The sequence below is a fragment of the Galeopterus variegatus genome, unplaced genomic scaffold (assembly GCF_000696425.1).
Source record: "Galeopterus variegatus unplaced genomic scaffold, G_variegatus-3.0.2 Scaffold1866, whole genome shotgun sequence".
NCBI lineage: Eukaryota > Metazoa > Chordata > Mammalia > Dermoptera > Cynocephalidae > Galeopterus > Galeopterus variegatus.
Genome location: NW_007727977.1, coordinates 285,055 through 300,964, shown reverse-complemented (window position 1 = coordinate 300,964; position 15,910 = coordinate 285,055). Strand labels below are relative to the sequence as shown.

Sequence of the window (15,910 nt, the reverse complement as noted above, 5' to 3'; positions counted from 1 at the left end):
TTTTTTTTTTTTTTTTACAAAGATGACCGGTAAGGGGATCTCAACCCTTGGCTTGGTGTTGTCAGCACCTCGCTCAGCCAGTGAGCGGCCGGTCTATATGTGGGATCCGAACCCTCGGTGGGAGCGTTGCCGCGCTCCCAAGCGGCGCACTGTAGCAGTGCGCCACTGGGCCGGCCCCAGGACACCATTCTGATAAGATCTGTCTACCTCTTGTTTATTATTAGAAGAATTTAAATTAATTTTAGAACACTTATAAGTTGAAAACATCTCTAAAGTGTTATTCTCTTTCTTGGAGTACAGTAGTTAAGAAAGCTACTCATTATTTTGGTAATGAGAGTAGACAGTTCAAACATTTAGGAGCTCTGTTCTCATGGAGTGCACTGGACTGTGGTATTCAAAGATGATTATTTATAGAGGATAATCTCCTCATTCCTGCAGATCAGAGTTTATTTGGTTAATAAGCTCCTCTTCTAGAACACAACTCCTTGGATGTGTAAGCCTAACTTACATTAGGAGAATTATTTTAATAAGATTTTTTTTGGGGGGGGGGGTAGAGGGACTCTGGCTGTTATAGGGATTGAGCCCTGGACTTTGTTGTTATCAGCACCGTGCTCTAACCAGCTGAGCTAACCAGCTGGCCCATAATAAGATTTTTTTTAATGGAAGATTTGATTACTATTTATCACTGGTGATGGAGCAGTTAAGATGACAGCATCTTGGTGTTACCACCAAGCTAGCATTAATAGATGATGGCACCTATTTATGACCCAAATTCTAAATTTCTTTTGGTATTTATAGACATCTTGTCCAATATAGGTATTCTACCATAGTCGTTCCTCCTTAACTAATCTTTAGAATTCTTTCTGCCCTAGATATGAGTATAAATGTTTTCATTATGTTGAACTCAGTGATTTGAATTCTAAGTCCAAAGAAAACTTCCATGTTCTTGTATTTTGCTTCAGCCTTTTATATTTTATCAGGAGTTCTTAAATATTTCTCTTGTTTGGTACACCTAAGGGCTGGCTTGTGGCTCACTCGGGAGAGTGTGGTGCTGGTACACCTAAGGGGTATTTCCTGCCATTAATAATGGCTTGCTATAACAGGGATTCTCACGTCCTGGTAGGAGAGTTGGCATTAGGATAATGAGATACAGTTTAGAAGAGTTCCATTCTGCTTCAGCTCCCAATTTGAGAATCATAGTCCTAAGAAATATTCACAAAATTAATATTTAGCTACTTGGTGTATAAAATTTTACTGCTAAGTAATCATAAATTCATGAGTCTCTTTAAAATTTTTTTTATTTAAGCCTTTCTTACTTCAAAAGTATTATTTATAACTAGTAGAAAATTAGAAAATACAGATAAAATGAAAATATTCCCACCACGTACAGATGGCCACTATTAATATCTTAGTAAATCTTCCCTGCTCTATATTTTGACCTAAATAAGATCATATTTCACTATTGTCTTGTAACTTGCTGTTTTCATTTAATAATCTCTATCTTTTCATGTCAATAAATTTTCACCTGTTCTCATACTCAGTCTACATTCAGATGTAACTTGTTCCTTTATTGCCTGTATTTCCTCTTCATTAGTGGCAAGTTCAGCAAAATGTCCCCAAGATGTCTTTTATAGCTAGATTATCAGACCAGCATCCACTCTGGAGAATACACCTAGCATGTGGTTATGTTTCTTAATTTCCTTTTAATCTAGTGGAGTCCTTTTATTTTCATGGATTTAATAAATAGCACAGTTTTGGTTTTAAGTTCAGAAATGTAGTAAATTTCTTCATAATTAATGTTTAAGTTTTATTTTATTTGTGTATTTTAACTTAATCTTTTTGTTTTTAAATTTATTTTTTATTTCAGCAAAACAAGCTTTTGATCAGGGGAGATCTCCAGTTATAATAGACAACACTAATACACAAGCTTGGGAAATGAAACCGTATGTGGAAATGGTAAATACAAGATATGAGAGAAGTTTTATTTTATATTCTTGTCAATTTTTTCATATTGTGAAATTTTGATTACTTTGATTTTTGTTATTAAAACATTTGTTCTCTTTTCTAAAGAAGTTTGTTGGTTTGCTTAGTTTTTCAAAGAATTGGGAATGTGCTCATCTTATTATTAGAGTATATGCTCATCTTGTTAGTTTTGCCTGGACCTGAGGATAGTAATTGGAATTTGTCCAGTTAAGTAGTCTTAAAACTTTTATAAATCATATTAGCTATAAAGTGACATTTTTCTTTATTGAGTAAATTTAGAAGTATTGTCTGAATGAAGTTTATATCTGTCTGCTTTCTTTTTACTTTAAGAAATATTCTCTGGGTTTTTGTTTTCTTCCTTTCCTTTGTGTAGGCCATAGGAAAAGGATACAGAGTAGAGTTTCATGAACCTGAAACTTGGTGGAAATTTGATCCCGAAGAATTAGAAAAGTAAGGCACTCAAATTTTCATTGAATCCTTATCTTTTTTCTTTCTTTTCTCCTTTACATGGTCAATTTCTTTTCTGCTTTTACTTATCATATCTTTGCCACTTGTGAATAGGGACTGCTACAACTTACTTTCTTTTAAGAGGAACATTGACGTAATGGTATTTGAGGAGTCTTGCCTTGTTAAATTTTATTAAGTTTTCCTTGTTAAATGTATTTGTTACTTTTTCTTATGTGAATTCCTACCTCATTTCAAAGTTTATTGAATGCTAGTATAAGTACAGGAAACTTTGTAAAATTAGAACTTTTCCCTCTGGTTTTTAGCTAGGCCACTTTTCTGTATTGTCCTTCCACCTTGGTTTCCTTACCATTTTAGATACCATGACCTTTTTACCTTGTGCCTTTTCATCTTGCTCCCCATTTTCCATCTTTACTGCTACAGGTCCATAATCCCATGCCAGGTTCCTTGGAATCAATGCATTTTGGAATTCAGATTTTTTTTGGACTTTAGAAAGGTAGTATACTGCATATACCTAATCACAACACCCTTATCAGAGTTTGAGGCAGCATGTTATAATCAAACATCTTAATATTTTTGCAGCAAATCATGATTAGTTAGTCTAAGTAAATAGGAAAGATTCTGTATAATCTAATGTCAGTTCTGTGTAGGTTGTGCTGCCAAATGAGTACAAATCTGGTTAGGTTTTGCTGCCATGAGTCAACAGAAAAATTGAGTTTTCAGAGCTTATTAGATTTCAGAACTTGTAGTGAGAGATTGTGGACTTGTATTACTTTCAGCCCTACTCTTCCATTTGTGTTTACCTTTATCCTTTTCCCCTCATGTCAGTCACTGCCTTTCCTGACTATGAGTACTCTCTTTTTTTTTCTTCACTTTCACCCTCCCCCCACTTTTTGATAACAACTTTATTAGATATAATTCACATACCTTATTATTCACCTATTTAAAGTGTCCATTTCACTGGTTTTCAGTATATTCACAGAGTCGTGCAACTGTCATCCCCCTTTTTTTAATCCAGGCTTTTCCTCCCACTTCAGTTTGCCCTCTTCTAGCTTCAAGTTGTTGGTCTGTGTATGGGGTCCAACTAATTTATTTCTTTCCCCTTTGCTTTTCGTTTCTTTCGTTACTTTCTTTGTCTTTCTGACTTGCATGCCATGTGTTCATAGATAGATAAATCGATAGATTTGTGAATATTAATATCTGGTATTGTTTACCTGCCTAGCCATGTGTGTATATCACACCTGTTATGGAAGAGACAGAAGTTTAAAAACTAAAGAATATTGAGTTATGTTGGATAGATGAATGATGGGATTATTATACAGTTATGATGTCATTTACATTGAGGGATTGTTGAAATTTATTAATTTCTTAATATAAATTGACCTTACAGAACAAAGCCAGTTTAACTGATATCTGGCATAGTTTGATTTTTGAAGAGGATTGATTGAATCAGTTTTGGCATTTTGTGGATTTAGTCATATCTTGCCAATTTTCAGCCTCAGATGTTTTTTTTTCTTCCATCTTCTCCCTTTTTTGCTTTCTCTTTTTTGTTTTGAATGTAAACATCAGATTTGAAAAGTAAATTTTTTCTTTTGTGGCTTTTTTCTGGGAAAAATGAATTAGCATTAGTACATCTAGAAGTATGGTATTAAATATGTTTGTGTCTGTTTACCATGTCCAAGTCAAGTTACAGAAAACTATGAGGGTAAAATAAATTGTCAAAAGCTCTTTGAGTGTCAAGAATAATTTTTAAAACACTTTTTGTTGTCATATAAACTCAAATATAGAAAAGTACATAAAGTGTAAGTACATAGCTTAACAAAGTTTTTATAAGACACGTGTGAATTTAACCATCACTCATGTCAAGAGCATTGTCAGCATGTAAGAAGCTCTGTGTATTTCTCTTCCAAGTCACAATTACCTTTTATTCCCTAAAGGTAACTACTGTTTTTGTTTTGAGTTGGTAATCATAATTACTTCCTTTTCTTTAAAGTTTTACCATAACATCTTTTGCCTTAAACCATGGTTTAACTGTGCCTTTTATCAAACTTTTAAATATATAAGTAGAATTATACAGTAAGTATTCATTGTGTCTAGTTTCTTTCATTCAATATTATGTTTTTGAAAGACGTCCAAATTGTAGTGGTTCTAATAATTTGGTTTTAGTGATAATAAATTTAAAATGTACAGTAGGAACCGTCCTAAAATAACTTCTAAAAGTTGCTAAATGTTTTACATTGATTTTTGTAAGTCCTAGAAGTCCACTCAATCCTTCTATAATTCTCAAATTCTTAATTTTGTTATTAAAAACAGGAGAATATACTCAGCAGGTTCAGTGAATAAGTAGTTTTATGTAAGGAAGGTATAATCAATTAACATTTTGCTGTGATTTATATCTTGAAACCTTTTAAAGTATTGTTAAAAACTTTGAGACAGCTAATATAAATCTTTTTTGTATAGAATGTGGGTAAATGAAATATTTCCTCTAATGTTTACTTGCAAAATGCAATTTAGAATCTATTCTGTTACTCTAAGACAGTTTAAGCCTTTACATTCTTAAAAAAAGATTTAAAATCCTTTTCTTTTTTGGTAGGAGGAATAAACATGGTGTGTCTCGACAGAAGATTGCTCAGATGTTGGATCGTTATGAGTATCAAATGTCCATCTCTATTGTAATGAATTCAGTGGAACCGCCACACAAAAGCACACAAAGACCTCCTCCTCCACAGGGGAGACAGAGGTGGGGAGGCTCTCTAGGCTCACATAATCAAGTCTTTGTCACAAATAATCTTTAAGTTGGCTATTTTCAGCTGACACATTTGTTGCATTCTCTTGAGAAAAAATTAGTGAGCCTTTCTTGAAGTTTAAATAGTTTCAAATAAAAAAAGACTTGTTGCTTCACAAAGGATGTTCCCAGCAAGTTGTTTAAATCCTAAAGTGTAAATAAAAATTACATAAAATTGTATTTTAAATGTTTTTATAATCTTTTGTTGTAATACTTTTGGTTTTTATGAAAACACCTGTGTAGTGGATAGCAACTAGGATACTTTTCTACAATTAAATTTTAAGCTAATTTTATCTATTTTGTAGATAATATTGAAGTTTTTTAATAGTCATGCCTAAGTTTAGCTTCTCATAAAACTTTAGAATTTTTCCTTCACTATCTTAAATATGCAAGAAATACTAATTTGTTATAGGGCACTTAACTTGAATTCTCTGTTTATTATACAGGTGAAATTATATATCAGCTAATTCATCTATGTGACAAAATTATTTCTAAGCTATAAATTCAGCATATCACTTTTTTCAAGCAAGTTTCCAGTATATGGTATATTAATTACCAGCAGTAAGTATATTAATCACCCGGGGAATTTTCTCCATAATATACATATTCACTACATAATACATATATATTTATCACCCGTCTCAAGCTATCTTCCAAACCCCTCAGACTTCTCAATTCTGGAAGGGATAAAGAGGCAAGTCACTATATACTGTAGTTAGAAAAAGCTTCTCAGGTGATTCTGAGAGTGTTTCACTTGTCTATTCAACTTAATGCAGTATGAATATAAAAAGTGTTTTGGACAGTTGCTTAGCATTGGTTATAAGAAAATTTGTCCTATAGAATATTATATTAGAGTTCTAATTTTTCTGTAAAGCCAACTGTATTTTTCTCACTGGATAGTTTTCTTAATTAGATTGTGTTCCTTCACTTAAAATTTAAAAACTGGGCTGGCTGATTGTCTTAGTTGGTTAGAGCATGGTGCTGTTAACAACGAGGTCAAGGATTCAGATCCCTTACTGGCCAGCCACCAAAAAATAAATAAAGTTAAATTTAAAAACTGAGATGGAATTCATTTCAGAGGTCTTATAATTCATGCCTGCCTTCAAGCAGAGCTTTACTTAGATGATCCTAGATAATTAAGCACTTCTCTTAGCAATATGAGGAAAGAAGCACTTACCAATACCTTTATTCACAGTGTTTTATAGAAAATATTTCTTTAAGGCTGGCTGGTTAGCTCAGTTGGTTAGAGTGTGGTGCTGGTAACACCAGGTCCAACCAGGGTTCGATCCCTGCACCAGCCATCTGCCAAAAAAGAAAATCTTTCTTTGATCTTTGCTATGATTTACTTTATTTTTAAGGAAAAAACCCTAGCTGATTACAGTGCTATTTTAAAAAATCATTATGATTCTTTATATGTTTTACATAATATTTCATTGCTTATAAACTTTTTCCTAAATCAGCAGACTCTGAATTCCATAATCTTTCATCGTGTGTTGTCTTAAAACCTATTGCTGTTCTTTCCAACATTAAATGTTCTCCCACATCTTTATATTACATTTTAAGTTGTGAAGCTCAAAATTAGACACAATACTCTCAACAAGGCCTTTAGTGAAATAAGACTATGATTTTTATTTATTTGCTTTATTCAGTGCTGTTTACATTTGAGTGGGTATTACCTTGCTTTATCTTGTTTAACACATGCGTGTTTGTTTATATTTGTTCATCTTAACTAAATATGACATAGTAGGAATATGCTAACTCATGTTTTGTGAGTATATGTATACACATTTATATATACATATGCACATCTCCTTCATCCATGTTTTTTATATATTCTTTTTTTTTTTTTTTTTTTTTTGTCTTTTTCCGTGTCTGACAACGGATCGCAACCCTCAGTGTTGCCCCCGTACCGGACCGGGGACCGGCAATGGGATTGCAACCCTCGGCGTTGCCCCCGCGCCTTGCTCAGCCAGTGAGCGGGAACCGGTCTGTATGTGGGATCCGAACCCTCGGGCGGGAGCGCCGCCGCGCTTCCCAAGCGGTGCACTTATCCAGTGCACCACCGGGCCGGCCCGTTTTGTATATATTCTTTAATTTCAGAGTAATAACTTGTTGGTATTTGAACTTGTATTTCCCAGTATTTTATTATGTAAAATTTACACTTGGAAAAATTGTACAAAAGGATTTAATTTTGGTACATATGAAACAACTGTTAGATATAATGTGTGTCCCCCCTTTTTTTGGGGGGGGTAGGTGGCCGGTACAGGGATCTGAACCCTTGACCTCCCTGTTTTTATAAAACTTCATTTAGGGGCCAGCCCCGTGGTGCACTCGGGAGAGTGCAGCGCTGGGAGCGCAGCAACGCTCCCGCCGTGGGTTCGGATCCTATATAGGAATGGCCAGTGTGCTCACTGGCTGAGCGCAGTGCGGGCAACGCCACACCAAGGGTTGCGATCCCCTTACCGGTCACGAAAAAAGACAAAAAAAAAAAAAACCTTCATTTAGGAGTAATAGGACTGTAAATCTATAGTTTTTTGAATAACAAACTCTTAATCCAAATTTATTTTGAGGAAGTAGAAGATTGCCTTTGGGAGAAACAGATTATGAGGAAACATATTCATATTAGATATTAAGTCTAAAATAAATTTCCAGATTTTATTATAGACTCAAACTTCATCTCCTAGTACTACTTTTTATTTTTTTATTTTATTTTATTTTATTTTTTTAAAAGATGACTGGTAAGGGGATCTCAACCCTTGGCTTGGTGTTGTCAACACCACGCTCAGCCAGTGAGCAAACTGGCCATCCCTATATAGGATCCGAACCCGTGGCCTTGGTGTTATCAGCACCGCACTCTACTGAGTGAGCCATGGGCCGGCCTCTAGTACTACTTTTTAAAAAAAATTTAATCAAAACATATTGATTGTACATATTTATAGGGTGCAGAGTTATTTCAATACATGTGTACAATGTGTAGTGATCAAATCAGGGTCATTAGCAAATTAATCAGCAAAAATTTATTGTTTCTTTGTGATGAGAACATTTAAGCTGCTGTCTTTTATCCATTTGACAACATACAATAAATTATTGTTAATTTAATAGTCATTCATAGATCACTAATCATTATAAATTTTTAAGATTATAAATGCTTACTGAGGCAGGGAAACATTCTGAAAGGCTTATAGTTTTTTTCTCTTTTAAGGTAGAAAAATAGCTACTAGTTCCCTCAAGCATTGTGGCTAATTTTTTTTTAACAATAACAGAATGGAGAAATGAATTTTCAATGAAAGATACTAGAATCACTATTATAAATCATTGTTTGGTGTTAAAAATCTATAAAAATATGAAATTTACCAATTAATAATTTTTTTATCAATTTTTTCTTCTATTCAGATATAGTCTCAATGGAGTAGCCCATAACTGCTACACCCTATTCTAACTTGGTCTCCATCACAAAGAATAACATGGGGATAAGTCATATTTAACTAAGATGGAATATATTACAAACGGTACAGATGAATACAGCTTCTAGTTTGGTTCAGTCCAGATTAAGTTATATTTAGTTGTTTTCTAATAGGCTTAGTGTAAAAATTACTTTTCCTTTTTGATAAATTTATTGTTTTCTATGTGTCATACTCCTGTTAGTAAAAATACTTGTGTGATAATTAAGTTGAACTTTTGGTACTGCTTTTAAGTAGGAAATCTTTAATTTCAGTATTCACCCTCCTAAAAAAAAGTTAGCTTTTTTGTTGTTGGAGTGATAGGGTTGATTTAAGTATTTGAAGTTTGCTTATTATCTAATTAATATAGGTGTTGGAATTTTCCAGTTTTATATATAGATAAGTTTTGAAAGAGTTTATGATTTCAAAGGATATGAAATGTTTGTTTTGACTGTACTCAAATTTTTTTACTGCAGAAGCATTTGATTTTCTGAGACTGGTTTTCTAAGTATCATATAAATTGGTGGTGGTTTCTTTGGAAAATATTGAAGAAATGTAGTTGTTAAAGTATTAGTGCCTTGACCAGATCCGTTTACCAGTCTTTACTGAAGTTTAATGTAGTATTCTGACATGAATGCAGTAACTAGTAAGGGTTGAAGTTGTTTTGTTGTTTGGTTTTTTTGACATCTACAACCCACATGAGTAACAACTTAGTCTAGAATACTAACAAAGCATTAACTCAGTTTTGGTATGGTGACCATTCAGGATAAATAATTTGATGGCATCAGAGGGAATAGATTGAGTTAGTGGTTTTTAGAGTTAAGTTTTAGGGGTTACAATTTACAAATAAAAATTTTTTCCATTAAATTTACTGGGAAGGAGAGATTATGTTAAGAGATTAATGAATATACTGTTTTGTGATGGTTTTCTCTCTCTACAAATTAAATAAGATTGGCATACCAGTTTTTATTTTATATTATTTATTTTAATTTATTTTTTTAAAAAGATGACCGGTAAGGGAATCTTAACCCTTGACTTGGTGTTGTCAGCACCACACTCCCCCAAGTGAGCCATGGGCCAGCCCTTATTTTATTTTTAAAATTAAAGTGTCATTAAAACAATTGGTCGGGACTGTCCTGTTAGCTCAGTTGGTGAGAGTGCAGCCTTGTATAACCCTTGTCAAGGGTTCAGATCCCCATACTGGCCAGATGCCCCCACAAAAAACCAAACAACAACAAAAACCCACAAGTTGGCCTCCATGTATGTATACTAGATTTTCTCCTTAAACTATCCTTAGGATGGCAAGAAGTAGTATTGCATTTGTTGAAATAGATCCTGAAAAAGGAGGTATTTGTGATTGTCTTCTGTCTTTTTTATTCCTTTTTTACTTTGCAAAGCAGTAGATTGATTCAGTTTAGTTGATTTGAATTGTCAGATGTTTTACGCCTAAGACATTTCACTTTTGCATGGTTTGTTAATTTTAGATCGAACTTTTAAAAGTTTATAATTATGTGCAACTATATTCAGAAAACTTCTAAGAGAGAATTTTTCCCTTTTACAAGCTAAAAGGACTGGCCAGTTAGCTTATTAGTTCACTTGGTTAGAGCATGGTGCTGATATCATCAGGGTCAAAAATTCGGATCCCCATACCAGCTAACTGTCAAAAAAGAAAGAAAACTTGTAAAAGGTTACAATTTACACCCAATATCTTAGAGTACACTGAATTGCATAATTTTTGCAGTAGGATATACATGTGTGTAAGCAGTAAATTTGAATTTATTTCCTATGGAAATTCTTAATACATTGTCGTTGTCAAATTACGCACAGGAAGAAGAGGAAGGAGTAGCACAAACAGATTTTTGAAAAGAGAGCCTCAACAGTAAATAGAGTTATTCTCTTAATTCTGGAAGCCAAGGCTGTGTGTGTTGGGAAGTTTTAGCTGACTTTATATATTTAATAGAAGTTGGTTTTAGTCTTTTATATTAGAAATAATCTTTTTCTTCTCTTTTCTCCTAACAAATTTTCTCCCTGAAGATAACCCTGTCACATTCCAGGTGTGAGAATCTAAATAATTACATATTGCAATACACATTCCAGTAAAGAATCTGTTTATTTAAACTGTCTTAAATTTAAGTATGAATAAAATAGATTACTTTTTGTAGTGTGGTCACAGCCATAGTCTGATGCCTAATCTTAGAACTAGATATCGTCACATTAACAAGCATTGTACCTGTTTTGGTGAGTAACTAAAGACTTCATGTGGAAGTGTTGGTCCAGTTGTTAATATTTCCATTATTTTATTTTATTTTATTTTTATTTATTTATTTTTGTTTGTTTTATTTCTTATATATTTCCATTTTTTTAAAAAATTGAACTACTTTTTGTAAATTAATGGAAAGATTGAGCGATTTTGAGAGGAGTTATTGAGTTGTTTGCCTCTTAGTAATGCCTCTGAACTTTATTAGTACCACTAAGCAAATAGAGAATAATCTGTTTATTCATGGTTAAAATTGTGTTCAAGTTTAGTTGAGTCTATTGAAGTACACTTTATTTGGATTCTTGTTTTGCAGTTTTAACTGTTTTCTGATGAGACCTAAAATTAAAGTTTTACCCTTGGGGTTAGTTCACAATAAGTAATTATCATAATAATTGTACAACTTTATTCCATCTCTTTAATTGTAATTCTGAACTCTTCAATTTTTTTAGTATAACAAAATGAAACAAAGTTTATTTGAGAAGGGATTTTGGGTTCTTCCTCTTCCTTTATTCTTCTTTTTTCTCTTTTTTAATAGTCTTAGAAATCATGTTCGTTTTCTTTTTTTTTTTTTTTTCTTGGTGTCTGGCCAATATGGGGGTCTAAACACTTGCCCTCGAGGTATAACACCATGCTCTAACCAACTGAGCTAACTGGCCAGCCTCTCTTTTTCTTTAATAGTCTTTTCCTATATACATGTTTTCCTTCTTTTTCTTCTGTCTGTTTTCTGCTCAGCTATCCTCCTGTAACCTCATAACAGTTTTATGAAGATGATGGGATGGTAAGTGACTGGCAAAACTGGAGATAATCTCTTTTCCTTCCTATGTTCCATTGAACTCATTGTACCATATGAACTTTATTTAATGAGATTAAGCTTATAGACCACAGCTCTGCAATTAGTTTCCTTACCCTGTGGGTTAGGTAGAATTTCAATATGAAAATGTTTGGAAAGATTTACCAAAATAATATCATTGTGTTTACTCACTGGTTGGGAATTCCATAAACCTGGCATAGTACTTGGATGTATGGATTCGAGGGAAAAATTTTTATAATAATTACCATGATGATAGACTTTAGTGGATTAGTAGTAGTTGGAAATTCACTATTATGGAATTCACTATTATGTCATGATTGGAGATTGCCCTTAAAGAACTGAAAGATTTTGAAGGAAAGCTGATACTTATTTTGACTTAAACTTTCACAGATAGATCTTCAGATTCTGCAATGCTACTGCAACAAACAATAGGAATTTTTTAGCAAGCCTTATTTTAATAGTATTCATTTAAATAACTGCTGTTAATTTAATGCCTAACAGTGCTAGACCCTAGTATAAATGATTCCTACAGTTTTTAAAGTTTCATAACAAATCTACTAGTTTTTATAAAGAGGAAATGAAAATTTAGGATAAGCAACTTATAATTTCTCTAAATGAAAGATGGAACTGGGATTCAGATCTAGCTCAGGCATATTTTACTACATCCCATATTATCTTTAAACCACATAGTCAAATTTAGTTTTTTTTTTTTTTTTTTTTATGGTAGAAAGAAATTCTAACAGTTGAGTGCGTCTTTATGGTAACTAATTTATAGGACTAGAAAGTATATTGATGTATCAGTGAAATCAAGTGAAAAATCTGTAAGATTTACAATTCTATTTTTAAGTCAAGATTGAAAGAGAAGTTTATACCATTTAATGTTTAAATGTTTTGTACAAATTATATATTGATATAATAATCATGTTTCAGCAACATTTTTCAATTGTTTACATATGCTGTTGTGCTTTAATATTTAAAATTTATTTTAATAGCCTCTGATTTTAATTTTCATTTGAAATGTGCAGTAGTAAATAAATGGATTGTTAAATTATGTAAGTTTTTTTTTCCCCTGATTAATTTTTAGGCAATATATCTGAAATAGGTCAACACTATTTGTAGGTGGTCTTACTTTCATTTTATGTCTGCTTATTACTTAAGTGTACTAGTAGTGGATGTCATGAATATTATGTCAATTTTCTGGATTTCTGAAGAATTAAAGGGGTTCCCCCCCATTTGTAATAATTAGAATCCTTTTTCTTTTATGATTTTTTAACTGAATTTTCAAAAATTAAAGAACAATAAAGGAGACAGTTACTGAAGTTTGCTTTATAAATAATGTATTAAATTAAGTAATTGATTCTAGAAGGAAAGTCTTTAAGTACAGAATGAAGAATTTTTACTGTTGAGTATTTACCTCAGTTATTTATTTATTTATTGGCAGCTGGCATCAAGATCAAACACTGGACCTTGGTGTTATCAGTACCACACTTGCCTTATTTTTTCATTTTTAAATTAACTTTAGAATTTGTAGAACTGGGTCTTTTCTTTTTTTTTTCTTTTTTAACTCCTTAAGAGTAGTTTGTGGTTTTTTTCTTTATTCTTTCTAAATGTCAAACCAGAGGTGGAATTTTTGTTTAGAATAGAAAAGACTTCATGAAAGAAGAAGTGGCATTCATGTCATGAATAGATTAAGATAGTTTTCAGATCAGGAAACTGCAAAGTACATGATGGTATTGAGATTATAGGAATATGCAATGTACCACTGGGCAAAGATGCAGTTAAAACATTTTATTTAAAATATAAGCAAATTGAAGTATTTACAGTAAATGTGATAGGAGCCCTGGGCTAGACATTTTGAATTAGTTAAAAATAGTGAGAAAAACTATTTTTAAAATTTTAAGGAATGATAGGAAAGAAATTATTAAGACTAGAGGGATAGTAGTCAAAAGTGATATTTCTCCCTTTCCATTTTCCCTTTGCTATTTAAAGATCAGTAGAGGGCTACCCTATGGCTCACTTGGGAGAGTGTGGTGCTGATAAGACCAAGTCAAGGGTTAAGATCCCCTTACTGGTCATCTTTTTAAAAAAAATAAGAAATGAAAAAAATAAAGATCAGTAGAAGCTACGGTATTAAGAAAGATTATCTTATTTTCTTAAGAATTTAAGTGCTACGGGGCCGGCCCGGTGGCGCACTGCTGCAGTGCGCCGCTTGGGAGTGTGGCTGCGCTCCCGCCGAGGGTTCGGATCCCACGTGCAGACCGGTTCCCGCTCGCTGGCTGAGCGAGGTGCAGGTGCGACACGGAGGGTTGCGATCCGTTGCCGGTCGCGAAAAAAGACAAAAAGGAAAAAAAAAAAGAATTTAAGTGCCACAAACGCACTGTGTTTTTGGAGCTTTGTCCTTTAACAGAAGTCAGTAAATATTTGTTTTGAATATTAGACCCAATATTCTTCTAAAACAATCAACAACCTTTGGATATTAAGGAACTATTATTGATCAAAATAGAGCAACTTTATAGAGCAGTTGGTAATATAGGAAACATGGAGCTGGAGCATGAATTAGGCGTGCTTGATACTTGCTAAGGGAAAGGGTGTTCAAACCAGCAGATAGGAAGGCTCACCCATTTAACTTGGTGTAGAGCCTTTTGTTCCAGATTTTAACTTTACCAGCAGTCTTTAGATTGTGATTTTTGATCAAGAATTTAAATCCTAGAACGTAGGTAAGTAGAGTGACATTGAGGCTTTTGAATATCCATTTCTTTTAGGGTCATTTTGAGATGATTTTCTAATTTTTTGCTTTGCTACTTTACATAAGTATTCCCAGATGATATGAGAAAAATACTCAAGGTATTTATCCTAATCTTAAAGTGGTCCAACAAAAAGTTTATAATCAATTTTCAGAACCCTTCTTCCAAAGAACTGTGATGCTAAGTGGAACTATTTTTAAAAACAAGCTCTTGAATCTCTTTAGTTTGAATTCATTTATCTTTATTCAACAATAAAGAAGAGCTGGTGCTGGGGGCTGGCTAGTTAGCTCAGTTGGTTAGAGCACAGCCTTGTAACACCAAGATTCGGATCCCCATACTAGCCAGCCACCAAAACCAAAAACAAAAAGAATAGCTGGTACTGATGCATATCCTTGCATAATTATCCTTTATTTATTTGAAAAATAATATTTTGTTTGTTTTGTTGCCCTACGTAGGACAGTTTTCAAAATGTCCATAGCATGATTATAGTGGAAAGAATATATTGTTTTAAGAGTCAGGCAATCTGAGTTCCACTTCCATTTGTGTCCATCCTTTCCCTCTTGTTTCAGTAAAGGGGATAGCACCCTCTGTCTTCTTTCCCGAGTATCTCCCATCAACATTTAAACATAATCTAGTGCTTCGTCTCTAAAAGTTCCTCTTCTTTTACAAAATTCATTTATAGCCGAACTTCTCTAAAGAACTATCCACACCCATTCTCTCTTTTTCCTCATCTCTCACTGATAATATTCAACCGATTCCATTTTAGGTTCTGTCCCTATCATCCTATAAATTGATTGATGAGGTCTGTGGAATGTTCCTTTGCATTGATGAGCATTGTTCACTTCTCGTATTATTTGGCTTCTTTGACATAATGGTTTTTGTTCATATCTCTTTAGCACTTTTCAGTCTTATTGCTGCCTTCTCCTCCTCTTGGTTTTTGATTTTTGTAGCTCCTTAATTTTCAGTTCTAGACAATCTTCTATTTTTACTCATCTTTCCCTGTGTGATCTCATCATTCCTCACTTGGACATAGTAGTCTCCCCACTTTTATCCTAACCACCCTATAATATCCACAGAACAACTACAGTAGTCTGCAATTAAAAATTAAAAATAAAAAAAAAAAAACCCTCTACCACAAATTATGTCACTCTGTACTTAAACTCTACATAGTCTGGTCCTTGGCTTCTTCCCTGACCCTATCTTGCTCCAGTCTTCCTTTATTGCATCCCATCTATACTGGTCTTTTTGTTGTTCTTCAGACATGCCAATCTTGTCCTTTCTAAGCACTAGCTATTTTCTTTCCCTGGAATGCTGTTCTCTTCTACTCTTCCTATGCCTAGCATTTTCTCAACATTCAGGTTTCACCTGAAGTGTCACCTCCACAGGGAGGCCTTTCCTGACTATTCCAATCTAAAGTAGCCCCAA

At 33.3% G+C, this 15,910-nt stretch overlaps 1 protein-coding gene across 1 annotated transcript in view; it reads left to right on the top strand.

The window, feature by feature from the left end:
• The window catches only part of N4BP2L2 (NEDD4 binding protein 2-like 2), a 75,795-nt gene that overhangs the window by 2,780 nt on the left and 57,105 nt on the right, over positions 1 to 15,910 (top strand). The window contains exons 2-4 of the mRNA XM_008579366.1: positions 1,868 to 1,956; positions 2,357 to 2,433; positions 5,042 to 5,188. Coding sequence (XP_008577588.1) covers positions 1,868 to 1,956; positions 2,357 to 2,433; positions 5,042 to 5,188 — 313 coding nt within the window. The remainder of the gene's footprint in view (positions 1 to 1,867; positions 1,957 to 2,356; positions 2,434 to 5,041; positions 5,189 to 15,910) is intronic.